The sequence below is a fragment of the Protomyctophum bolini genome (genome assembly GCF_963924005.1).
Source record: "Protomyctophum bolini genome assembly, chromosome: 11".
In the NCBI taxonomy this organism is placed as follows: domain Eukaryota; kingdom Metazoa; phylum Chordata; class Actinopteri; order Myctophiformes; family Myctophidae; genus Protomyctophum; species Protomyctophum bolini.
In genome coordinates, this window is record NC_137872.1 from 28,918,926 (window position 1) to 28,946,179 (window position 27,254).

A 27,254-nucleotide genomic window follows, 5' to 3' on the forward strand; every position below is an offset into this window, starting at 1 on the left:
TTCATAAGTAATTGCAGACCACAACTTTTTATTTACTCATAGAATGATGAAATGTATTGAAATTAGTTTTCCACTTAAGGAACATCCACTTAATTTAAGATTTCAAGCAGTAGTGTGATTATTCAAGGTGGTCGTCTTCATGTGTACAGGTACACAAGACAAGAGTAACATTTGTTTATGATCAGTTCCTCTGTTCTGATATCACTGATCAGACAATAAACTCTAGTCTGTGCATCTCTCTCTCTCTCACACACACACACACACACACACACACACACACACACACGTTAAAAGGTCAGACAGACTGTGAGGAATGAGGATTCAAAGACAGTCAAAGCACAGCAGTGCCAATTGTTTATGCTGATGTGAGGAGATAGTCTGGTATCTTAACAGACACTGGCGCATGATAACACAAAGATTCTATTGCCCTACTCAGAATAAAGCTCCAAAATAAGTGGATGGCTTTTAACATATTATTCATTTCAACAAATGTCATCATTCTATGGGTAAACAAAAGAGGTGCCTGTGTGTATAAAATGTATATACCCCCCCCCCCCCCCCACACACACACACACACACACACACACACACAATTGAACCCCACTTGGCACAGACAAACTTTCTCAACTGCTCTCCTTTGTAACCATACATGCATACCGGTACATACATATACAGTAGTTTGTCAATAGGTGACCGAATTCAAACACAACTTCAGTGGCATACAAGTTATAGTTTTTGTTTGTTTAGTCTTCCAACCAACGGGGGAATATTGTTTAAAAGGTAGAAGTGTGAGGTTTTTTTTGGTGGTGCTTATGATATAGGCTAATTCATCCCCTTGAGTCCGACTCTAGTCCTGACCCATGGATTCAGGCGCTGACTGAGGCTTCACAAAAGAAGAAAACGATGAAATGTCTCGTTCTTAACCCCGATACATTGCAGAATATTCACACCTAGCGCCGGTGACACAAGCATATAGTTTCTCGTTGTGATCCCATTCGCTACTTGCATCAACATGGACTGACTGAGTTAATTGCACAGGATGTTAAGGTCACACCAGCCCGCAGGGTGCCAAATGCAGCGTCAGTCCATGATGGCCGTATAACAATGCAAAGTAGGCTAACATCCGGCACTAAAAATAGTAGGCCTACAAAGAAAGAAATCTAAACGAGTTGCCTAATCAGCTGGCTTACAAATATAATGCGTTGTGGAGAATACAATAAATACACAAAACACATTAGTAAAAACATAAGCCCACACAGACCCATCCCCCCTCCCCTCTCCACATCTGGTTCCACTCAGAATTCGGACTTTCGTTCGTGGCATACCAAAGCATCAGAATCTGAAATGTACAGTTTAACAGTTTACGGTGTTATTTAGCAACATATGCAAAATATTACTGAAAGTTGGTATGACGTTCTAGCCAGATTTAGACTGCACTACTTTTCGAGTTTGCATGAATGAAAAATACAGTACTTTCAACATTTTCCTACCTGAAACGGTCCTCTTAAGTTCCAGACTAAAGATGAATAAATATAAAGTGCATTGGTAAAAATGTAGGCAGTTTTTCCATGTTTTCCTTGAATCCCTGTAACGATCACGGCCGTTGTTTTGCATGCTCACAACTGCAACAAAAAAACAGTGAGCCGGAGCGACTGGAGTGCTTATTTCGGGACGGATAGATGCAGTAGTGAGAGCAGCATGAATGTCTGTCTCAGTCCTAAATGAATGGGGTAGCCGCTGCGTCACCAGTCTCACGTCAGTGTTTGTACTCTTTGCAACGATGGATATGTCCAACATCTGCCACGATGTAGGCTGCACGCATTTTTGTGTCAGAAAAGTCACAAATGTAATGTTATGGGTTAAAACTTAAAAGTTCAACTGTGAACTGCCCCCCAAAAAATCTTATGGCCAGTGGCCACAGAAAATAAAAGAAAGAAACGACTTTATGTCCTACTAAAGTACCCCCCCCCCCCGTGGATATGTGAGAGCGCGTGCCATGTAGGTACAGTATGTGACGATGTATAACATTAACGTTCTTCTGCTACATTTCCATGTCAAATTCTACATTTTGGACTCAGGACTCAGTTTCTACTAAAACGGTCAAGCTTATCTTCTTATACAGTCTATATATTTGTTAGCAGCCTCTACAGATGAACAGCACAGGGTAATTATACCAAGTGATTAATCTGAGTTCCCAAAAGTTTTATGTTTGGCCACTAGGGGGGCGAGAAACCAAGTGATGAATTGAAAATGAAGGACGCTAATATGGAAACAAGCCTTAGCGCTTTCTTTCTTTATTATTTTGTAATCCTCTTAGAAGACCTTGTATAATTGAACTGCACATTCCTGTTCTTATTCTTCAAACTGTTAAAAAACCTTTTCAATCATTTGACCTGATTACCTACCTACTTACTACCTAATTGATTCATCAATCAATCTAATTGATTAATCAATCAATCAAATTGATGAATCAATCAATCAGGTAGTCGGCAATGTAGGCTACCCATGAGGATTTTCTGGTGGGGCTGATCAACACAACGTTCGTTTTCTATTCAATGTCTAAAGAGCAGCTCCAGCCAGGATACTGTATATGATGTGGTTTTACTAATTATATTCTTGGTACACTGGGTCTTCAATTAAAGGGATTTAATTGTTGCTGCAAATGACTGATTGGACTGTCTCAGATAAATAGAACTTCCTACACAGACTTGTTGTGATGCATATGGATGGATTGGTGGTGGGGGGCATTTATTTTAGCCTAGTATCACCAGAAAAGAAAATGCAGTGATATAGTATGCCCATGCAAGGCTACATTACTTTACCCTGAGTGTAGCAGTGGCTCACAGCCCCAGACTGATGACCTCAAAAGGCAATTGCCTTTCGCTTAGTGGCAAGATGTTGGCTTTCCATGCGGAAGTCCCGGGTACGATTCCCAGGTGTTACAATGGTTCCGTGACCCGGATCGGGTTGCCCTGTAGGAGGTCAAAATGGGGGTGAGTGTAGCAGTGGCTCACAGCCACAGCCTGTTGGCCTCAGAAGTAATACAGCTATAGGCCCTTGGCTTTAGTGGTTAAGATGTTGGCTTTCCACACAGGAGACCGGGGTACGATTCCCGGGTGGTACAAGAGCACAGCAGCACCAGTAGATTAATGTCCCAACTGCGATTCCAGTGAGACCTGTGTTGTATGTACTTCCCTCTCCTGGGCTTGGTTGCCCATCTCTGAATTACTGTCCCATTTAAGGGCAAACTCACACCGAGTCAGTTTGTTTCAAACGGTTCTCAAATACGATTGCCTGGTCGCCGCTGGCCATGATTCACATTGGCCTTGATTCTTCCGCACCAGAGTACACTTCATTCTACTTACTGTATTCACTATTCAATGCTTTCACATTGCATCAATCCATATCAGAGTACACTTCAATCGGTCCCAACTTACTACTTCCATGCAGTCCCAGGAATGGATGGGTGATCCGCTCCGGTACACAGCATTCACACTACCACATCTATCTGCCAAGTGGTCGAAAGCGCACCCGGGAAATATAGTGTGAATCTGCCCTAGATGAAGCATATAAAATCACAAAGACCGTTAATAGTGTTAGTACTCTCAAGTCTACAATTTCATTTACTCTGTCTTGACTCCGTCTCAGACCAAGGGACTCTTCCCCCACCGAGTCCACTTGAGTCACTACGATGACTAATAATTTTATTATACCCAATGAGGAGCCCATTCACATTATCATTAATAAGAGCTGTCTGGCAATTACAGACAGCCATCTTGTTAAGTAAGGGCGTGCAGCTGACACACCTGCCTGCTCCTGCAGTGTTTTCTGTACCTGTATCTGAGAAAAAATAAAGAAAAAAATAAATCTGGTCTCTGCCTCCCGTCCTCGGTCGTCGCCCTTCAGAATTTTTCTTGACTTGGAAGTCGACTACAACACTAACAGTTAATGTAATATAAATTAAGACGAAACACAAACTTTAACAAATAGTATTTAATGGTTGAAGCAACTTTCTGCCAAGGCCCAATCTCCCCCAACAGTACTATGCAAACAAGTCCTTTGCATTTAATTGGCCAAAAAATAAAATTCAAACATACCTAAATAAATATGTGTCATGGTAAGGGGCCAATCAAAAACAATAACAGTTCTAATTAAAGGCAACTTTAAAAACACAAAAAACGGAATATCCCTCCATAAAACTGGCTAAATTGAAAAGTTAAAAAATGCTAAGGGGATCATTCATCAACAGCTTCCCCTTAATTATCAAGTAACACGTCTCTAAAACCATTCATTATAAAAACTGAGGTGGAACACTGCCACCAACTGGAAGTTATAAGCTTTGGTCACAGGAGCTTGACAAGGAGATATGGGGATGGAGGGGTAGCTTCTTGCCTTCTTTGTCAACAAGTATCTGGGTCTGGAATTTGAGTAGGGTTAAGGGAATGCAGAACTGGGTTTTTTGGATGATGACAAAGTGCCATACATATTTAGGTTCAGTACTGACTGGTAATCTCGGTTGGGTTGAGGGGTGTGGAGAACAAACCAAAGCTTTGAACTTGGGGAGTTCACACTACCTTAGACCAGAATGCTTCATGAGTGTACTGTATGTGTGTATGTGCGTGCGCGTGTGTGTATGCATCTGGTTATAGGGCCTTCACCAGTCTATTCCATCTGGCCAAGCTGATGCAGTTCTATACTTCCTTTATTTTTATTTTAGCAGAAGAAATGTCCCATACACTGAACCCCACTTTTCAAAGCAGTGCCTCGCCTCATTCCATGATTTGTGGGTTAGTCTTCTAGGGCTTTGACCCCCAGAACAATGCCACCCCCTCTTGGGAGAGAAGGACAGGAGAGCTGGGTGGGTGGACGTGGCGGGGAAATGGAAGGCTACAGGCATTCCTCCTTTCACCCTTCCTTCACCCACCTCCTGCCCATGTCCCAGCTGTTTCTCTTGGGCTTCCGTGAGGGTGGGGCTGGGGGGCTTGACCAGGTATCTGCCCTCCCTCCCTCCCTCACCCTCCCACCCGCCCTTACAAGTACTTAGGTCAGTCAGTTAAGGTGTGTGGGTTCAGTTTGAAGCGCTGCTGTTGGAGGTGGAGCTGGAGGCCGAGGCCGAGGCCATGCCCGAGGTGACAGAGGATGCCACCGACTTGCGGATGTGGGGCATCAGGAAGGGGTCACTGGCGAGTTGGTGTACGTCAATGCGGTCCTCCTTGCGGTAGACAAGACAGCGCCTTATGAAGGCCTAGAAGAAGACAGAGAGGGAAACTTAGGTGAGGCAAGAGAACAAACTTATAGTGGAAGCCAGAGGTGGAAGTAAATACATTCAATGGAGACCACAGTAATGCAGGCAACCTCTGAATGATGCGTAGCCTCCGAGTAGATGGACTTCTTTGGTCTCCACCATTTTCTCAATTACAGTGGGCATACTAAATTATGGTTAGTGACAGTTTGGACGAATTCACTGGTCACAATTGGCCTGCTGTTTTAATATACAGTATGTATTTGTCGCCATTATTATTTATTTTCTTTACCATTATTGCTGCGTTTTTATTTAATTTGTTTGTTAGTGGGTGGAGGGAGGTACATTGAATGCGAGAATTACAGTGTACTGTGGGGCATGCATCTACTGTAAACCCGTTTCTCAAATAAAAGGGAGTTGGAGTATGGCCATTGCCGGTAGATACACCCGAGAGGCTTATACGCACGGCACGCTCACCACTATGTGGTTGATGTATATACTGTATATCAGTCAAGCAGCTGACGAATTTGCCCAATTTAGCTCACCTCAGACCTCACTCATTGTTCCTAAAATTGTACATTCCTTATGTGGACTACAATATTCCATGGGGACTTACGTTCCCTTATGTCTCACCTCACCTGCATGCTAGACTCCAGACAGACTATTTGCACAATGACCTATATCAGTTTACTGCTCCAGTTCTCCAACTTATGCATGTACATAAGATTGACTGCACTTTTATGCACACATGATCTGAATATGCTGTACATTTGTAACTTATGTACATACCTACTAGACTATGGCATTTATTATATGCCAAATATACTCTATATATGTGACCCATTCCATAATGTCGAGAATATTTCAAGATTAACAATTTTTATAAAAAAAATAATAATTGAATAGAAATTATATGAAACTTGACATGACTCCCACTCTCCCCAGCTACAATGTATTACATTAAACTTGAATTAACATAAAATAATCAAGTCAAATGTGTGCTTACTCCATTAACTCAAATCAATTACATTCATTTTCTGTATTATGTGTGTACCTTTAGCAATATGGAGAAAGACAAAATATATATTGTTATACAATTCTGTTATGTTCTATAAAAGGCAAAACAATCAAAGCAGTTATTTGTGACCTACACCCAGTGATGTCACTTCTTCTGGCCACAAACATTGTTAAGGTTTGTATTGCATGTCATGCTTCTTCTCCCATTATTTTATAGAAAATGTTTAGGATTCACAAACAGGAGATTATTTAATCAAATCTGTTGTTACAAATTACAAATCTGTCTTCTATATGTAATCAAATTAAATAATCGTTTTCAATTCTGTTTTCAGACATGCCATATGTATGTGTTTTGAGGTTAGCACATGGACTTAAGGAATACAACTGTGGGAAAATGGCAACCCTGTTAATGGTTTAATGAGACCTGTAGAAGTTACATAACATACATCCACACAGTGGGGAGAAATCACTTTGTGGCATAATATCCTCAGAATCATCCCACAACCAACCTCAGTGAAGGGATCTCTCACACAAATCTTTGAAAGTTCATTAACTCACCCGCCACAAGATTGTCTTTTGACGTCTTTTTTTCCCCCAATGGCGCTCGGTGCCAAGATAGTCTTTTGACGTCTTTTTATATTTTTATTGATTCAGAATGGTCTCGCCGATATCCACCGTCTAGCAGCGTCCCCGTCGCTAGGTAACGCCCAAGATGGAAATAGCAAGACACACGATCTCCGACTTACTTCCCGTATCTGCGTGACGCGGTCACACGCCTTTTTAGGAGACGCAGGTTGGAGTCCATTCATTTCAATGGGAGAATGAACACCTTGAATGCGCCGGAATCTTTCAAAAATAATGACTCTGACGCCGCAGATTGGGCAGACTTTACTCTGAAAAGCCCCGCCTTCCATTACCCCCCCAAAACTGGGAGGCATAATCTTCTGTTACTACCTCGCACTGTCCCATCTCTCTTTAGAAGCGTTTATATTCCAAACAAGAAGCTTGGTTAAGTCAGAAATGAGGACAGAACATTGCGATTTTGATCAAAACCACGGAGAGCACCGTAGATTTAGAGAGAAGAGACAGTTTAGTTTGGCTGTAAACAAGGAAGTGAATGGCAGTGCGCATGCGTATGAACACAGCTTCTGAACCATTCCTTAGCCCCATGGTCACTGAACTAAATACTGGAACCAATCACCATAAGGAACAATATTTCCAAGCTGGGCCTGGGCTGCAGTCGAGCGGTCCAGGCTCCAGCCTGACGGCGTGTCGCAGGTTCGAGTCCCGATCCTGACAACCTTTGCCGCATGTCTTCCCCCCCCCCCCCCCCCCCCCCATCTCTATCCCCATTTTCTGTCGTAACTATAGAAATAAATAAAGGCAAAAAGCCACAAAAAAGATGTTCATACTAAAATGGCAAATGAGGAGAAAATGTACTTTGTTATGGAACTTTCTCTATGCTAGCAACACACTTGCAAGATTTGGGAAGATATCTGAAGAGTCCATCTGCAGTCTGACGGACAACACAGAGGGCTCTGTCCCCATATAAACTGAGATTATATATGTGAATATAACGTGAAATCATTATGGACATATAAAAATGAAATAAAATGTGTTCCAATGCTCAATAATATAATATCAAAGTGTCTTTGTTTGATGGGGGCTGATTTGGGAATCATGACATTCCCAGGGTTACATGCATGTATTGTATACGATATCTCCCTGCTCTTAAATAGTTGTCTATTGTGCTGGGCAGGAAGTAATATATAGCAGTTCCTGAAGACCAATTATATCATAATATGCAATGCAATTCTGAAATTGACTTAACGTAGGAGGAACCAGATGCTTTTCCTGCTCTTGTGTTTAAAAAAAGAATCACACCCGTGTGAACCGAGTGGTGCAACTTTTCTCTCTCTCTCTCTCGCCCCTACTGGTCTTGTAGTCACTTGAGCATCAAACCAGTCTATCCTAACAGATGTGAGATACTTTTATAGTTCCCTGATTGGTTCCAATCATATTAGGAAATATCCCACCCCGAGCCCTGATTTTCTTCTAGCTACACGCAAAAAAAACAAACGTATCTTTACAGTTTTGATAATGGCTTTTACCAAACCCTACACCTGTGTGCAGTGTAATGTATTATGGGAAGCTCAGAAAACGTTTACTTGTATTCAATGGAGGAGACATTTGCGCTTATAATGGCAATGAAGGCCGTGAGAGAGATCGTAATACCTTAGCTTCAGGTGTAATGACTGGTTTGGGGGGAAACTGGACTTCTGTGGCTTTTAGTATGGTGTTTTCCTGCAGGATGTCCTGCTGGGACTGGTTATGACCAAAGGGCTGGACAGCAAGAGAGACAAAACGGCAGTCAGCAAAAACACAGACATCTGTCAGTTATGAGAAAGGTGCCCTTTTAAAAATTGAAACAAAGTTAATTAAGCCAAGTGCCCTCTTACCTTGCGGCCATAGAGACATTGGTAGAAAATTACCCCCACAGACCACACATCCACCTTATTGGAAATCTTGGGAGGCTCCTTCCCAACGACAAAACACTCTGGGGGCAGGTACCTGAAAGTCACAGGGGACAAAATTAACCACTTAAAATTGTGCTATTTTAGGTTTTCAGTAAATTATTTTGGCTTATAATGACATCCAACCTATTTTTGCCTATAATGACATCCAATCATAAATTACACAAATATCTGTGAGTGTCTGTTCTACACATATATCGAGACCTAGCGACTACAAACTTGGCGTGTGTATCGCAGAGGACCCGAGGGAGTGCCAGCAGTGAGTCGGTCGGATAGGCGGTAAGGTTGGACGATATGGCAAATATATTGTCAATCTGTGGATAAGTCCAACCGTTGTTTGTTTTTATAATGGTCCGATTTTTTCAAATTGAATGGTCTGCCCCTCAAGGATTCAACTCTTAAAATATACCTATAAATATAATTTATAGGTATAATTTATGTATAAATATACCTAACCCAAGTAGGCTGGTCCTGTACCCCAATTTTGGGATGCCGAGGTTGAAGTGGTTAACATGAAGATAGCTGTCAAAACAAAGACAAAAGACAAAACAAGAGTTTATGTACAATGAAGCTCACCAGTAGGTCCCTGCACCTTGCGACGTAAGCTCCATACCATCCACCGAGTTGTAGCTGTCATCGTCCATTATCTTTGACAGGCCAAAGTCTGTGAGCTTTATCTCCCCACAGGCTGTGCCGTTTACCAGGAGGATATTACCTGAAGAGGATGAGAATAAAGACTTCAGTCACATAAAAAGTATCATTGATTCAAGATTAAGAGGGGGTGGGCTTGTGTGTGGGGAGTACATGTATAGTATACATATATGAACTATATGCATATACCCTGAAGCATACTCCAAACAAAGTGAAATGTTTTCCAGATCCACTCCAGCAATGTATAAAGTGGGCGGGGTCTAACACACCGGTCATTGCATGTAACCGCTACATTTAAAATAGCTCAAAAAGCAATATTTGAAACAAACTATCACTGATCACATGGTATTAATAATGAACAGGAAGGTATCCCTAGGGCACAACTCTAGTTGTGTTCTGGTGCATGCAGGCACCCACCAGGTTTAAGGTCATAGTGGATAATGGGCGGTCTGATCTCGTTGAGGTACTTTAGAGAGTTCACAATCTGCATGATGATGGAGCGGCCTTCCTTCTCCGACATCAGTTTGTGTTGCTTCAGGTAGAAGTCCAGATCGTTGCCCTCGCAGTACTCTAGAACTGTGCAGAACCTGCTCCAAAACAACCAGGGAGGAAAAACTCAGGAGTCAGCAGTGCTCACCGCAGCTAGCTTTAAACAGACAAGTCACATTCTATGCTTGTGGAATAAGATCTGCAAGCTGGCTTCTACCCGAAATAACTTTTCACTGTAATGAGCAGGTACATGTTTCAAAGGAAGAAGAAAAAAGCCTGCATTCACAAGGGATTCAGGAAAATGGTAGACAGCAGACAGATACCACCTTCTAGACAGCACAGAAAAAACAAACGAAGACAATGGCTGCCGGCATGCCATTTCAGAAGCTTTTCAAGGTGGTGTCATACAATTCCAAATGTCCAGGTGTTGTTTCACTAAGATCATTAGCCTTTCATTATAGAGATTAGTCATGTTTTCTCAGTATACTGGTACAGCATCTTTTACTGTGTACTATATTGTTGATACAGTACAGTATTGATAATTTTCTGGTTTCTATGGTTAGCTGCATCTCCATTTTTTTCCTTCTACATCAGCCCAATGACATTTCATGCCGGCCTCTCTTACTGCTCTCGTTCACTAACATGATATGCAGTTTATTATCTACCGACTGCCTGAACCCATGAATGCAGCGGAAAAAGAGAAAGGACTTACGAGTCAGTGTCAAGTGAAAAGTAGTCATAGAGTTTGACTATCCGTGGGTGGTCCAACTCTTTATGTATTCTATATTCCCGGCATGCGTGTCTGAAACAAAGAGAAAATGGCACACAATTTGCTCAAGCTGATGGTTTAAAAAAAAAAAAAAAAAGGATTCACTTAACCCAGAAGAATTTTGCACAAAAAACTCACTTGTGGTAGTTTTCCTTCTTCTCATCCCTCCAGTTCTTGTTTAATTGATGGATTTTTACTGCAGCGTACCTTTGCTCCGTTAGGTCAAAGGCCTGGAAAGAGAGCATCACTTCCAAGTTAAGAAATATATTTGCCATGTATCCGTTATATAGACATGTGATTTCAAAGTTCTAGGTTCATTCATCTTATATTTCCCATACAGAGATTAAAGTAAACTTTTGGTTTTGTACTCTTCTTAAAATTTGGCACGACCATTTCATTCTAAATATTTATGTTGAAAGGAGCCCATGTTTCCCATTTTGTGGAAATCATGGAATGCAGGCTGTGTGTGTGTGTGTGTATGTGTGTGTGTGTGTGTGTGCGCGCGAGCACGCACGCACGCACGCACGCACATGCATAAATAAACAGATATTTAAATATTATGATAACATCATTAAAACAGAAACAAAGTCTGGAATCTGATTAATGCTCACATGAACATTTATTGTATCCAAAACTGATGGCTGTGAGAATAAAAGGTTTCGCAATTTCTTCTCAAAAACATTCAAAGATAACCGATGTACAAGCTCACAACTCAACATGAAGCACTGTGAGCTCGTAGCTTAGCTATTTATGAATGACCGAACTTATGGTATAAGTGGTAAAAACTGATTTTTATGTCATTTTGTTGGGGACCCCCCCTGGAACCATGAGAGGGCTCTGCACAACACACCTTGTAAACTTCACTGAAACCTCCCCGTCCAAGTAAATGGAGCAGCAGGTAGCGGTCATTAAGCGTAGGGTGGTCTTTGAATCTGTGGGGAAATCAAAACAGTGTAGTCATGAGAACCCATGAACTCTCCAGCATACAATACTGTAGGAGTGTTGTGATGGTAAGAAGGGCACGCACTGGGAATTATCTTCATTGTGGATCCTCTTCAGCTCACGAATGTGGAGGTTTCGCACTCGCTCCAACCTCTCCAACTCTGCCTGGATCTCTGCCTCCTCCTGGAGAACACATTGTTGATAGATGGACAAAAGACAGAGTTAAACTAATGCCAATAGTTAAAGATTTGGTTGCATTGAAAAATTCACCACTTTCACCATCAAACGAGATCTTAAAAACAAAATTGATGGTTGATTAGATACACACGATCAGAGCCAAAATAAACAATATTTGCTTGTGGGAACTGCCCTACTTGGACTGATATGGATAATGAAAGCATTACCTTCTTAAGATGACACAGTCTTAGCTTGAAAATCTCTTCTTGCTCGTGATACTCTGCCTGTGTCAACCTGTGAGGGCACACAGAAACAGTGTGTGAGAGAAAGAGAGAGGAGGAGAGGAAAGAAAGACACCCAACATCAAGGAAATAATATTAATGCATACGCTTCGCTCTCTGCTCCATTGGTCTTGCTCTTGCGCTTGTTTTGCTCTAGGCTTGGAGGTGGCGTCTGAGCCATGGACGGCGGCTTGCGCTTGGCCAACAGCTTCCTCTGCCTCTCAATGTCCTCTCGCTGGGAGTTTATCCTTTCTTGTTGCCTGAAAATGCACAAACAGACAGGTGAGGAGGGGGGAGTCATCTAGTTTAGTTGAAGATGCTCACAAGTCACAGAGGAAATAAAAAGGGAATTTCTATTGGTAAACAGAAATGGCCAGAGCGGAGGAAAGTTAAAATACAATGTTGTGAATGGAGTTGAAGCATGACATAATAAAACACGGATGCTCACTTGATGAGATTCTGAAAGGCATATCCATCCGTCCACTGCTCTGTGAAAGACGCCCCATGTCTTACTGTGGTGAAGTGACCAAGTCGCAGTCGATCCTGCATGCTCTTATCCCTACACGCCATCTTCTCCTGCTTGGACTGAGGGTAAATAAATAAAATGTGTCAAATCCCATGCATATATTTGTCTTAAAAGTTACCAAAAAATCTCTTCTCTTTAAACTGGTAAATTGGTTTGAAATGGTTGTTATATTATTATTGCAACAACATACTTTCTCAATCAGCAGCTTCTTGGACATAGTCACACATTTGTTTAACCGTTCCTTGTATCGCTCCAGCATCCGCTGCTGTTCATCAATCTGTCTTCGCAGATCACAATTTGCCTGAAGCAAAACATACAAGTAAAAATGTGGATTACAAACCAGCAGGTATGCCGATATAAAAACGACCATGTTTTGGCGGAAACAAAAAGTTAGTCCCAAGGGGAAGAGAATAATTATGGCGTCTATTAACGCCATCAGTACCCGCAGTAAGTCATCTATTCTGCCCTCTTTCTTCTCCAAGTCAGAGTTTTTGTTGTTCTCCAATGCTGTTAATTTCTCCATGGTAAGGTCGGACTATAGGGTACAGAAGAGAGACAGGGGAAGGGCAGCGGTGAAATCAAAGCAGAAAAAGATTGGATCAAACTTTAGATTACACAAGGCTAAAGCTATATATACAGTACATTGATACAATCAAGTATCAATATAGTCTCTGCATAACTGTAGTCCCAGGTTTCATAGCATACCCGTTTCTTCTTCCGGTTACATTTCCTATAGCTTCGTTCGATTGATCCGGCAGTAGGGCTGCATGATTGACGATTCTCTCACAAATCTTTTTTCTCCACAATAATTGAATAAAACGGGAGTGGTCCCACAAACCGTCTTAACTTACAAATATTGACTTATTGAGGAACGTTTTGGTCCGACTTAGCATTAGCACATGCCCACCTTCTTCATCATTATCATGAACATAAACTCCTTGTTTTGAATGGTGTTGATTGGAGCCATTCTTTATCAAGACAGTGATAGTTGATTGTCTTATGTAATGTCTTTGTGCCTTTGGAAACTTGACATATACAGTATGGTGATGCATTTTATCAAATACGTTTGTGCGTTATTGAGGTCCGAGTGATCTAGTGGCTGGTGTTTTGTGATGTTATTTTTTTTTTTTTGGTTAATGCTATATCATATTGGATTTATGGTGACGCTTGAAGTCTTAGTGGTTGTAGTTAGCCTTAGAGTGTTAGGTTTCAGAACGATGCCAAAGCACTGCTTGCAAATTATGACTAAGATTCCACACTGGAATGTGCTTGTTTTTCAGTTTAAATACATCATTCTCTTTAATTAAAAACACCTTCAATATTTTATTTATCTTAGAAAGTTAATCTTTCACTCAATAGGTAAAACTCCTGTCCCAGGTTGATGATGTCATTTGCCCATGTGTGGTCCAGCCCTATGGATTGTGCTAATAAAATGTGTTAATAAAAAGTATTTAAAATATTGCTTTGATGCTCATATTAACCGTAGGACATATTAAGTTGTTGTTTTTTATTGACATGACATTAACTTGCGACAGGAGCGGCTCCTATTCAGTGAAAAACATACTATTTCTAGGATAAATAAAATATTTAAGGTGTTTTTCATTTCTGATTTTAGTTATAGAGGGCAAGTATAATGTTTAAAGGCATACAAGTCTTATTAGCCAGCGATCCTTTTAAGTGTGACGGATATTGCACAGAAGTCTAAATTAGTCAACATGTGAATGCAGTGTGATGTCAATCGTCATTATCCGGAACAGGAAATGGGTATGGCACCTTCTGCTACAGTTCTCCATAGAGCCTATAACTTATAACAGTTTTTCAGGTTTTAAGACAGACACACTGCTAGAAACAAATACAAGTATAGGGTGTGATGTACCTGTGTGCCTTTGTGTAGAAAATGGAGCAAGGTGGGCTTCAAAGAGCACAATGAGTGCTCCGTGTTGACCGAGTTTATAGAAGAGGGGCTTCCCTGCTGCACCTAAAAGAAAACAAAACAACTTAATGACACTTTATGACATGCACCTAATCTCATAAAGTCGGACGGGTGCACAGCAGTGGACGGGTGCGCAGCAGTGTGTAGACGGGTGCGAAGTAGTGTGTTGTGAGGTATAAATAGAACAAACAACAAAAGAGAGACAGAAAAGAAGGAAGCCAAGCATGCTCACCGTGACAGGTGGGTTGGAGAGGGAATGTTGTGGGGAAGAGCGGACCACTGGAGGGATCCCCCTGGCAGGACTGGTACCAGGACCACTACCTCCCGCAAACTGACAGATCAGACCAATGACACAGGAAGAGAGGGTGAAAAGCACTTTTAATGGAAAGACTAAAAACTAGAGTTAAAGCTAAAAGGAGGACATACTGTGTTTTTGTTGGACGAAAGAATGGAATGTTACGTGCCAAAGAGCTTCAACGACGCTGAACGGACAAATAAGCACATACATTGAATCTGTTGCCACTCACCTCAAAATAATCGCTAATCTTGAGTCCCCTTGCTCCTGCTTTGCCTGGAATACAGAAATAGGGAGTGAGGAAGAGTTTGGCTTTTACATGATGAAAACCTGTCAGTGGAGGAATGGTCTAAATCACCTTGGCTTCCATCAAAGGGGTCACCTTTCCGTTTTCTTGCTCTCTGGTCATTAGCTTTTTTCTCTGGAGTCTGTTAAGAACATCAACGGTGAATAAATTAACCGACTCCACTGAATGCACAATAAGACGACAAAGTGAAGAGATAATGCATTTATTTATATTAGCACATTTCTAGTCAAAGTCACAATATATGTATGCAATATATGAAATCAAAACTTCCGGGAAGCGGCAGACCATCAACTGACCTCCAGTTCTTTGTCACTCAGAGAGCCCACGCTGCATAGACTCTGATTAGATGACTCATTCTGCCCTGAACCCTGTTAAAGACCAAAAAGGAAAAGGAAAAAAGCAACACACAAAAACAGAGCAATTAGAAAATACATAAAGGCAAAACCTATGTATAGACTAGACTCATACAAATTGAGCAGTAGATGCGGGTGAGTACATTGGGCAGTAAATGTGAGCATTGGCATCCTTGAACCGTGGTCGAGGAGGCAGTAGAGTATGAATGTTGAATTTACAAACCGCAACCAACTCTCTTTAACTTCCGGGTTTTACACTAAATTGTACCTCCTGGGCATTTGAGCATGCAGTGCATGGTATGCATTTCAACCAAATTAGATTTTTTTTCCCAGAAAAGTGAGAAATTTGAGTTAGAGTAGAGGAGGTTTGTTTATTTTCACCATCAGCGGCACAATGCATCTACAACTATAAATCGGTTCTACGGTCAGTTCCCTGGGTGATGCCTGGCTGTCAGTCAAATGAATTACATCAGAATTCAGTGGGCTCTGTCCCGTCAGGGAAACGCACTTAGTCATTCAGAGCACACTAGAGCTCTCTCGTTGAACCATCCCAAAATGGCCGAACATCAGGCATGCTGGTGGGGGTATATTCATTCCCCTGGCTGTCACCTTTAGATAATGTCATCCATTTTGTTCCCTTTCACCATTGTCTCACTGTTCTTTTCTCTCTGGAGAGAGCTAATGAAAGATGCTTTGCCCGAGCCAAGAAAGACAGACAGGTTGTTCTTTAACCGATCACATTCGTAGGGTCTTTGATCAGTCGTATTCAAAAGGAAACACGTTTGCCAATACTCTGAGCAGGACCTGCACATTCCACCAACTTACTGTAGGTGAGCTAGTTCTTTGTCCTCACAGGATATCAATTCCCTCCTTTCTCTCTACTTTTATGCCAACTCTAGTGACTGAAAAGAGAGCAGCAGAGCCTTTGGGCTGTTCAAGGTCAAGGGGAATAACAGAGTTGCTCTATGGTATCCTGGGGCTTTTAGATCACTAACCCATACCTCGCTCTGCCTCTAATACACTTTTCTCTCTACACTGCATCCCTTGTCATAGAAGGGTGGCACGATGCCTTATAGTGAAATCCGCCATTTTCTCTGCGGCAGCAGCCATGCCATGCTCTGGCTCAGCTCTTGCCTATGGCTGGCACAGGGCCCACTCCTGGCACAGACGCTCGCTTCCTCAGTGTTCCAAGATCACCTTCCACAAAAGGAAGCTCCGTCATCCCTGTACTAGACTAGAGATGTAAAAGACAAATATAATAGTGCCAACTGCACCTGGTCAAGGACAAGGACCATTTCTACATTCCTGCCCTGGCGTTCCCTCTTCCTCCCACTTTGGTACCGTCTGTCTGTGGCATTTTGGCAGGCATCGCCACTTACATATGCAGCCACTACATCATGAGCCAAGAAGAGCCGATACCCATGCCATACCAGCCAAAAACACAGACACAGCTCAACCTTCTCCAGAGACAGAGACGGAGAGAGAGAGAGAACAGGAGTGGGGTATTGCATGTGGCAGACCAAGCAGCAAAATAACACTGAGGCAAAAACAAAGACAAAGAGAGGAAGGCAGACAGTGCCAGACACAAAAGAAAATCTGTGATCAGGAGAGTCGATTCAGTGGCGACAAGTTCTTTGATAGGAGGAAGGGCCTTCGCTTCCACAACAACAAGTGTAACACAAACCTTGGCCACGCCAACCCCAGTGAAGCGAGCCTCCAACAGCTCCTGCCGCCGGGGGTCCAGGCTATGCAGTTCTTCCATCATGGCTACTAGGCTACAGATACAAAAGAGAGAAGATTAAATGTTGTGGCATCTGCAATATTTAAGTGGGAATGACAGATCACTGCTTCAAATGTAGTAGTATGTACTGGTTGTGATGAGTGAGTCATGACTTTGTTTTTTGCTATATGGATGTGGAAAATTCCTGCTCTGACTCATCCATAGTCCTGACATTAGGGGAAAATGTTTCCCCAATATTATACATGGCCAATACAGGACTAGCCACTGTTCACAAAAGCACTCACAGCAGTGTAAAACATAAAATCGGTATAAAGTTTTAGCCAGTATATTGCTTTTCTTATCATAGATGCAGGCAGAATTCTTCAATTCCTGGCAAAATTGTAGCAGGTCACTAATTATGGAATTGTGTGTGTGTGTGTGTGTGTGTGTGTGTGTGTGTGTGTGTGTGTGTATATATATTAATATGTATACACACACACACACACACACACACACACACACGAATAAAGTGCCTGTCTGTCTTTATAGCCTGATCAGAGTTTACACACCCAAGCCTGACTAGTGACTGATGCCAGACATGTATTTTAAAGCCACTTAATGTGCCATTATAGTTACAGAACATCACCGTTTTCTCAAACAGCATTGGGCATGGTGGTGGACCGTTATGCTGACCAGCATAACTAGCCACCAACAACATCCTCTGTCAATTATCTGCAAACAAACTGACGAGCTGGGTTAGCTAAGCTAGTGGAAATCTGCCAACCAGCTTGTCAATGTTAGCCAAAAACAATTAGCATTTCAGTACTGTGGTTAACGACTGCTAGCAGGTTGATTAGCGTCCTAAAGTTACGTTAACTCATTCAGTTAAAGGTTAATCATGTCTGGTCAGTTAACCATACAGGGTCAGTTCACGAAAGGTGGTCAATAGAAAGTATGACATTTCACACGGTTCACAGAATGCAACTATTTCACTATACAGCCAGGAGATCCAGCCATCATTAACGTTACCGCTAGTTAGCCATGCTGGCTAACGGTGTATAATATCAAAAACACCTCTTCGATCCGGTGTTGTCAAAACACACTGCGTCTGGGGTGAAGTGCTGCTTGTAGCAAAGTTATCAACGCTGGCATTTTATCTGATAGCCCGTCAACTACTTACTGTAATAATACAATCTCTTCCACGGTCCTCCCGAGGGCTAGTATTTGCCCCTCGAAAAAAAATAACAGTCCCCGTTGTCTCCGCTTCGCTAAAGCAGACACTCCCCGTCCCAGGCAGCGAGGCCGCGTTCACATCCACGCCTCTTGCCTGCCGATCGTCACCGCTGCAGAGCCGGATCCGAGGAGCACAGGGCTGCACAGTCACACGATGGAGGATTTCCCTTCCGAGGCCCGCGGAGTAGAACCTGGGGTATCCCTAGAACCCGCCTTTCTGCACTCCTCATGCGGGTATCCCCATGATCACACTCCTTTAATGGAAGACCATATCGTCCCTAATGTCGGCTGTGTTGTGCCATACAATGGCCACCATCTAGTTTGCCGTTGTAATTTGGCATAGATTGACTTTATTTTTTAAGCGACTCGCTATCTTTCTTTCTCCCCGTGGTGTCTGTGAGATGATGGATTCGGGTCCAGTTTTGTGCTCGATCAAAAACAAAGTTCGGTTCCAGTCGCCCTCCTCGCCCCAGGAAAAATAATTCTGCTACGGAAGTTCTGTTATAATCATTTCAGTTTAATCCGGATCGATTCGGTTCGGTTCTCATGTTTTTGCAATGTAAACAATAATCAGTAAATCTCATATTTTCTCGTGAGATTGTTCAAGTTCAAGTATTTGGCTCCTCACCTTCATTCAGTCCACGCCTGCCCCCAAATATCTTGTATGGGCCAATTACAATTCAAGCATATAATTCAAGTCAACAACGCCCCCAACCCCCCCCCCCATATTATAAAGTGTCCATTATATTTATCTGCAGTCAATGTAATACCATCTAGTCTACATACTGGCAAGTGGCAAATTGTGACATCACCCTGAAAGAAGAATGACATTACATGCCCACAGATGCTCATATTAAAGCCTAAAGCAAAAGATATGAAACAAAATATGTGATGTGTATTATGGGGTATTTTGGTCAAATATCGTACTGACGAGTGAATGTGCTTTGACCATTTGATCAGGCTTCAGGCATATAAAATAAAACTTAGATCAGGAATTAGACAGCGTTTTTTTTAGAATAGGCCAGTCCTAATTTCCTAAATGGGTTAAAATGTCTTTCCTCTGATCTGTGTAATATGCCACAATTGTGACTGTAGGCCTACCTTACAAGTATGCAAAGTTGCAAACAATGGAGCAGACTTGCAATTGCTGTTTTTTATTATTCATTTTCAACATAATGGAGGCATCTTAAAAAAACATTTAAATTAAAAGTTTAAAACAGGTCATTAGAAATATCAGTTGGTTGATCATAAACATTTTTGTGAGCGTAGTCCTTTTCCATTTTGAGTGGGCTAGGACACTGGCCATAAACCACATCCATCAACATTTGAGCGACTGAGTTTTAAGACCAGTACCATACCAAAGCCATTCTTCAATTCTTGGTGACAATCCCTGTAGCAACTCTCTTGACTTTCATAATGAACAGCACCACCATGAGATCCACTCCCAGCTTTTATTGTAGTTGAGGTGGTAAAGCACCCAAGTCCTCTTCAGGTGTTTAAGGTTGCTCAGTGTGAGCCTTGCGGTACTTGCATTGGATCCAAACCCTGTACATGGTTATCTGTTTGCCTCTGTTCACCTGTAGCCTCCTGTCTACAAGATTCTGTACTTTCTCAAGCCCTGCATCAGTGAACATGTCATGGAGCTCATCTGGAAAAAAAACACATTTCTTTATTATAAAAACATCCTTGCAATATGGACATGTGCACTAAGTCGCTAACTTAATTGTATCTTTTACCTTGAGTAAAGAAATAGACTCGTGTTCCATCACCACGGACATAAAAGTTTTCTGACAAACATCTCCCTAAAAGACAAAAAAACACCATCAGACTAATATACAACAAAATTGAAAACAATATTTAAATGTTTCATTTGAGTCATTGGATATGTATTTCTGTAACCTTTCTTGAAGCGCAGCTGTGCCATGTCATAGCGACCATAGTCCCTGAGCATCAACACTCCCCCTGGCTTCAGCAGCTGAGCTAATCTGTTAATTGATGCCTGCATTCTGAGATGGAGGTTTGAAAATATCAGCACTACATTCAATGACACAAAAAGAAGAGAGAAGAGAGAGAGAGAGAGAGAGAGAAAGAGAGAGAGAGAGAGTGCACTTACGTGTCAGGATGCAAGGCTGACATCACAAAGATTAGTACCACAACATCCAGGCTTCCGTCAGGGACAGGGTAATAAGCTTCCACATCACTCATGTCATGAACAAAGGCATGGCAGCGCCCAGGGTCATACTCCGTATTACTCTAGTGACAAAAAGGCTATGTTCATTCATCATTTCACCCAATATTATTCTGATCATTTATCGCCACATCATCACCCTCCCCACTTCCGTTAACTTACCTTAACTAGCTCCACAGCAGTGCTGGAATAATCACAGCAGTAAACAAAGAGTCCCGGGTCACTGCGAAAGACAATCATAAGACACATGCTACTCAATCACTGAAATTCTGTGAGAGTATAATTTTAACTAGAAAGGTGTGCTCAGTCGAGCACAAAGCCCTATCAGGTGCTATGCGCTAATAGTATGCATTTACATTTCTACCTACAGCTGTGAAACCATATCACAGCATGTGATTACCAGTTGTCATTTTTACTGTTCTTCTCCCAGGGTGTCAGCACAATGAGCACATGCACACAAATGCAGCACATGCTCGCGCAGCAACTGTGATTTCAAGAGATATGGGCCATATGGCACTGTATTAGTTATGCTGCATACCTTTGCTGAGGTTAAAAACAGACTCAATAAAACTCTTGAAATTTGGGGGCTTGAGAGTATATTGTCAAGTTTACAAATATGTTTTTGGTGTTCATTTAATGTCGACTCACAAACTTGCATAGTTTATGTGCGATTGGCTATTTCTAGTACACACGAAAATTACATTGCGATAATAGACAAATTATATATTCGTCAACCTTTTTGATAAATATTAAATAATTGAATACAATGTTGGCCTACTGTCTGTGGTGCGGGGCACAAGAAATACTACTCAGCCTAGTAGTATGCACGATTAGCTGCAGACAGACACACAGTGTTGAAAGTTCACAATCACAAGAGATGAAACTAGTTCACATTGATTTGTTTTTATTAAATTAGCTGCTCCAAGCTATTATCTTTCTTTAGAACCTCCTCCTTCGCATTGTTGGTATTATTGATTGAAAATTGTAATAACAGTTTGCAGAGTAAGCAGTTCGAGGAAAGCACAGGTCAATACACAAACACAAAAGACAGGGCTGAACGCATTATGTCCTGTTATTCTCTTCATACCGACATACTCACTTGTTAGTCTTCAAAATAGGAAAAACTGTGTTGCCCACGCCACAGCCAACCTGCCCGATGAACATCAATTTGGGAAGTATTAATGCTTATTAGTAATTACATCACAACCTGTTGCACAGTACAACAAACAATGTACCAATTATCGTATTACAAATTGTAATTTTCACAATAATAGATCGGTAATCCTAACTTGAGCAACACTGTGGCACAGCTTGCCATTCAAGAGTTTTTACCATCAATGTGTACAGTTCACCATGTTTTTCTAACTAATGATCACTGTGCCTTGTTTAAGAGATCTGCAATAAACAATGTTCTAACCTCCAGAATGCGGTATGTTGCAGAGGAGCCTGGGAAGTCACCAGCAATTGGAGACAGAGAAGTGTCCTCCTCGCCTTTTCTTTGGTCCTGGTGATTGTCAATGGAGACTTCAGGATGGGCTTCATGGTTGAGACAACACTTTGGGGCCAGCTCTGGGAACTCAGTGAAGAGCCAATGACGGTCTTTGAAGAAGCGATTTTCATGTTGTGTATAAAAGTCATTCCAGTACTCATTTGCCCGGGAGTCATATTCTTCTGTAAAAGTAAATAAGTAAGCCAGTTTGAATTTGAGACAAAACTATTTCCTCATATGAACAAACCCCATTAGCAAATAGCAATAACATGCATTGAGTATCCTAATACTATTTAACTACATGGACCACAACAGCATCCCTACTCTGGGCATGTCATAAATGGTGCTGGGTAATTAATCACACCACCTGCCAATTGTGTGCCCAAAACATTTGCGCTTCCCTGGTCAATTTGACATGGATATGAAACTAGAGGACTATATCTGACTCCAAGTCTTAGGAATTATTTAATGGGCGAGTACACACGGAGCACCGATCACATTTATGGCACGCAGCTAAACGTAAACAGATAGAACAGATCTATGGCTGTGTTTTGTGGAATATATAGAATATATGAAATATATGTATCATGTATCATATCATTTTCGAATCGGGAGTAAAAAAAACTTGATCTGGACATGTATCAACATTATATCTACATCATGATATTAGACTGTATATTGTCTGTGATTTTGGATATTGTACTATTCTATAAAGTGTTCTATAAAAATATATAAATATCGGATCGGTATCGTCAGATACTCAAAATGAAATGATCGGAATCGGATGTGAGCTTCTAGTTTTACCCAATTTATACTGATCATCACAGACAGTACAACTTGGTGCTCGACTCCTAAACTCCTGAACAATCTCACAGATATCAGATATCCCATATCATGTAATGTTCATTGTGGGCCATCTCTGAACCTTAGAGTATATATTCTAAGCTCTGAACTACCAAAACACAACCTTGTTTCTCTGCAGGAAGTGGTTGACTGTTCTCTAGAACCTTCTTCTTAGCAGCTGCCTCTTGTTCATCTGTCCATTCCACATTGTCCCTGTAGAGAATTCAGCAGTTATTACCTGCTGGTAAAAATGGACTAGATGGGAAACAGCAACTTAGCTGTTTGTGCAACAATGAACTCTCAAACATGTTGCCATAAATGTATTATTGAAAAACCATGCCAAACAAGTAGGCCTATTTGGTTCCAAAATGTAATAATAAATAACGTCAACGTTTATCTTAATTAAATGTATATCTGCTATCACTGATAACAGACATAAATAGCATGATCCATGATAGCCTAAATATATCCACATCATCAGCAACATCTGTCTTACTGTGGAGCTCTTTTACAAACCATGCGTTGTGTTGGAAGACTTGACGTGGGTCTGTCAAGAAACGCGTGCCGAACTGAGGGCGTTTCACATCTACACTCGAAGATTCTGGTACAATTTGCCCAGCTTCCATGCTTTCCTTCTCCACTGCTCTCACAGCATCAACGGGCGCTGCCATATTGGATTGACTGACGCGGCGGAAGACCATAGAACGAAAGAAGACCAGAGAAACCAGAGCTAGAGAGAGAGCTAAGGATAGACCTAAACGAAACAGAACGTGTTCATTCACAAATGAGCTCTTAATTAACGATTATTTAATTGTGCTTCTTGGGATTTACTAATGTTTGATTAGACTGTTAACACCAGCTATTTTCATATATATATTTACTTGTCTGACTGTAAAATTACCTAACCAATGGCGCAATGTTATGTATGATTTATTTCTATAATGTTAGGTTTGAGGATCAGTGCGCTATTTTCACAGCAGATGGCGACATACTCCAATATTAACTTGGACCGTAGTAACGAGCCAGGCCCAGGGGGTCAGTTAGGTTTGATTGATTGATTGATTGATTGATTGATTGATTGATTGATTGACCTATTTATTAACAATTTGCAGAATTACAGTAGTGCCGAGAGATACCAACCTTAGATCAGTCGTAAGGGATGGATATGGGGTCTCTTGAGGCGAGCTTGTATAAAGTCCTTAGGTTGACTTCACGATCGTTGTTCTTAAGCTTAAATCCGTCTCTACTCTATCTATGCACCTATATTTATAGTGTTGAGATGTCAGAGGTGACGTCACCTCTGACACCACGGTCCATCATTTTCAATTCATCATAACATTTAAAGACATACAAATATACACTTCTATATAGCCAAAAACAGGAAATCCTCATAAAGGAGGTAAAAAGGGAGGAAACATATACAGTGAGGGGGGAAAGGGGTCGGTGGGGATTCAGATTTTACGGGGGCCAGTTTCGAATTGCAGCCGTCCGTAGGTGCCCTTTGAGAGCAGCTTTAAAGGAGTTAAGGGATTCACATGTCTTAATGACAGTTGGTAGGGCGCTCCACATTTTTGTGGCACAGGAGCAAAATTAATTTAGACCCTTGTTTGTGCCGAATCTGAGTTGCACATGGTTTGTTGAACTCCCTCTGGTGTTGTGGGTGTGGAGTCTGGACTGTGTGACATTAATGAAGTATTTAGACAGGTATGGGTATCTTGGTGCCGGTGTATCAAATCTTGTGGACCAGACCCATTGCAAGATGCTGTACTCTGTCGTCAACCCTAAGGTTCGGGGAGTGAGGCCCAAGTAGTAGCCTGACCAGTTTGTTTTGGGAAGTCTGGAGCCTTGTTTTAAGGGCCTTTGAACCAGGTGCTGTGGTACCAGGCAGTGGCGGAAGGTTCCTATAACGACAGTGGGTGCCCACCTTAGAGTAGCCTATATATTTTAAGGTGCCTGTAGCGATATTTCAATTGTCAGTTTCTCTCTGGTCAGCTGTCGTCATCCGGCTGTGGTGTGAGTGGAGCCCCCAAACGTAGAAGAGGAAATGGATAACTTTGTCCCCGCAGCAACAACACAGACTTAGAGAAAAGGGCGCCGTGAGAATGCCTTTTGAAATGAGCCACACAGTCACGATTGTATGTACTGTACATTATAAAGACAACATTTTTGGTATCCGCCCAGTGGTCATAAGTCACGTGGGCTATTTCTGAGAAACATATATGATTGACACATGAACAAGTATAAGGTGGTTTAGAGTTCGTTATAGTCTTGCATCAGGAAGGTGAACTGCAGGCCACCAAGTGGGTGTCAGATGTAAGCTTCCTGTCTCCCCTATGGCTGCGGCAGATGGGCCGCACAGGGGCCCCTCGAGTGCCACGGGAATAGCGACACCTGTGGAAGAACTCTTATCTATGCAAGTTTGCCTTCGCTCTTGTAAATAACACCTCTGCTGTTACGTTCAAAGGTGTGAGACGTACAGTATCAAAAGTACAGTACAGGATGGAACATAAGTACAGTACATGATGAAACAGAAATATGTTTGCTTAAGGTCAAGGCCTCAGCCCTAAGTTTTCTACAGAAATGGTGCAACACTTTAAGGCCTCTAGTATGCTGTCTGCATGCTATTGGTCTATTAACCATAGGAGGATATTTTAGCTGACTCTGAACATCTATACATGGTTATGTGAAATCATAACAGTGCCCAACCGCCCTGCAACTTATTATTATTGGCTTATTATTTTGCCAGTGGGTGCTTCTGCTCCTGAGCACCCACGGAGTTGACGCCACTGGTACCAGGAGGTGCATGCATGGTTGAAGAAACCTTGTACGAGGGCTCCTGTTATGGTCTTCAAGGTGTTTTTGTTGACCAGTGAGGAGATCCTGTATACTATACAGGATCTCCTCACTGGTCAAAAAAGTCAACCAAAGAACAAGATAGGAAACTTGTTCGTTGTTTGACTTTTTTTATTACGTTGGTGGCCATTTTATGAGAGATAAAGATTTGCCTCCAGATGGCATCTTTTCGTGTGATAATATTGTCAACCACTCTAACCAAGAAGCCATCTGCCTTGCTGAGATAAGATTACTGCTTGATCCAAAAAGAATGGATTCAGTTTTTCCCAGGTGTAAAGATACTAGTTTGTTATCCACGAGCCAGGTGCAGATTCTAATTCTATACCTAGTTCAGAGCTGAGGGCCTTTTTAACCTGCAGTTTGTTCCTGTCCGAGACCAGCTGATGTCATGTCGTTGACATATAATTAGGAACAGTAAATACCCTAGTATGCTTCCTTGTGGAACGCCACAGCTCACTGGGAGGGGACAGTGTTCCGTTCACCTCCACCATCTGTTCTCTCCCCTCCAGGTAGGATTGCATTCAGCTTACTGAGGTGCTATCAAAACCAATTGCTTTTAGCTTGTTAACCATACATGGAGTGGTTCACGGTGTCAAAATCCTTTTGGAGGTCCAGCATGACCATGCCGCAGTAGGTCCACCTGGAGGGGGTGATACTAGTGATACTATAGTTGGTTTTGAAATTTGAAAGAGAAAAATAAAAAATATGTGATAAATGATAAATGTGTAACAACGGAACCCCTTCACCGGGATGAGGTCAGTTTGGTGCCATTCCTCCTAGGTCAGCATTAGGGATGATTCATACTCCTATTTTACCGCTGTTTCTGTGCTGTAGTGCCGAAATGATTTCGGCTCGTCAGAAATTTTCAGTAGCACCGAAGAGACGACTTTAGGACGGTACCCACCCCCCCGAACCTCAAATGACGTCACATTGTAGGCTCTACAGCGCCGAACCGACTTTTATTCGGCTCTAAAATAGGAGTATGAATCGGCCCTTAGATTGTCAGTTTTAGTTAGGACTTCTCAGGTGCTGCTGTAAATAAAGAATGATCAATGAACCGTACTCCTGGCATAATCTTTAATACCTTCAATATGAATTGGCAAAACATTTTCACACATACAACAATATCTCAACATGTGCTCCGTTTGAAAACAGACAGACAAATGTGATTGAATGAAAACAGTAAATAATAAAAGAAAGTGCACATTTGTTTCTTACTTGGCCATGATCATTGCCAACGATGGAATAGCATCCCTAAACAAATCCCCAAATGATCGATTTTCAAGAAGAAACAAATTTCCCTAAATCCAAAGCATGTTTTTGAAAACATCACAAAGTCAATGTTTGGTTTGATAACATACAGTACCTGCAAATTCAAACACAATTCAACAAACAGATTCAAAACATTCATT

General features: G+C 41.8%; 2 protein-coding genes across 3 annotated transcripts in view; both read right to left on the reverse strand.

The window, feature by feature from the left end:
• mrc2 (mannose receptor, C-type 2) overlaps window positions 1-1,697 on the reverse strand; it is a 31,506-nt gene extending 29,809 nt beyond the window's left edge. The window contains exon 1 of the mRNA XM_080776348.1: window positions 1,491-1,697. Within this exon, the coding sequence (XP_080632474.1) occupies window positions 1,491-1,614 (124 nt within the window). The 5' untranslated portion in view covers window positions 1,615-1,697. The remainder of the gene's footprint in view (window positions 1-1,490) is intronic.
• Window positions 1,698-5,045: 3,348 nt separating this feature from the next.
• On the reverse strand, window positions 5,046-23,665 carry tlk2 (tousled-like kinase 2). Of its 2 annotated transcripts, XM_080775796.1 has the most exons (28): window positions 23,506-23,665; window positions 23,114-23,202; window positions 22,075-22,328; window positions 21,757-21,806; window positions 20,820-20,880; window positions 20,583-20,722; window positions 20,369-20,475; window positions 20,206-20,271; window positions 17,201-17,283; window positions 15,460-15,531; window positions 15,215-15,284; window positions 15,089-15,132; window positions 14,794-14,892; window positions 14,505-14,606; window positions 13,071-13,163; window positions 12,819-12,929; window positions 12,551-12,687; window positions 12,210-12,362; window positions 12,049-12,115; window positions 11,730-11,827; window positions 11,553-11,634; window positions 10,841-10,932; window positions 10,646-10,735; window positions 9,862-10,031; window positions 9,370-9,508; window positions 8,719-8,830; window positions 8,495-8,602; window positions 5,046-5,245 (listed from the first exon to the last, which is right to left on the reverse strand). In XM_080775796.1, the coding sequence occupies exons 1-28, from the start codon at window positions 23,658-23,660 to the stop codon at window positions 5,069-5,071; spliced, it is 3,021 nt and encodes a 1,006-aa protein (XP_080631922.1). In that variant the 5' UTR covers window positions 23,661-23,665; the 3' UTR covers window positions 5,046-5,068. The 2 variants fall into 2 exon arrangements, with proteins under 2 accessions (XP_080631922.1, XP_080631921.1); XM_080775795.1 differs by lacking the exons at window positions 20,206-20,271; window positions 20,369-20,475; window positions 20,583-20,722; ... (3 more) ...; window positions 23,114-23,202; window positions 23,506-23,665 and adding an exon at window positions 18,417-19,070 and having other exon boundaries at window positions 17,201-17,291.
• Window positions 23,666-27,254: the final 3,589 nt, after the last annotated feature.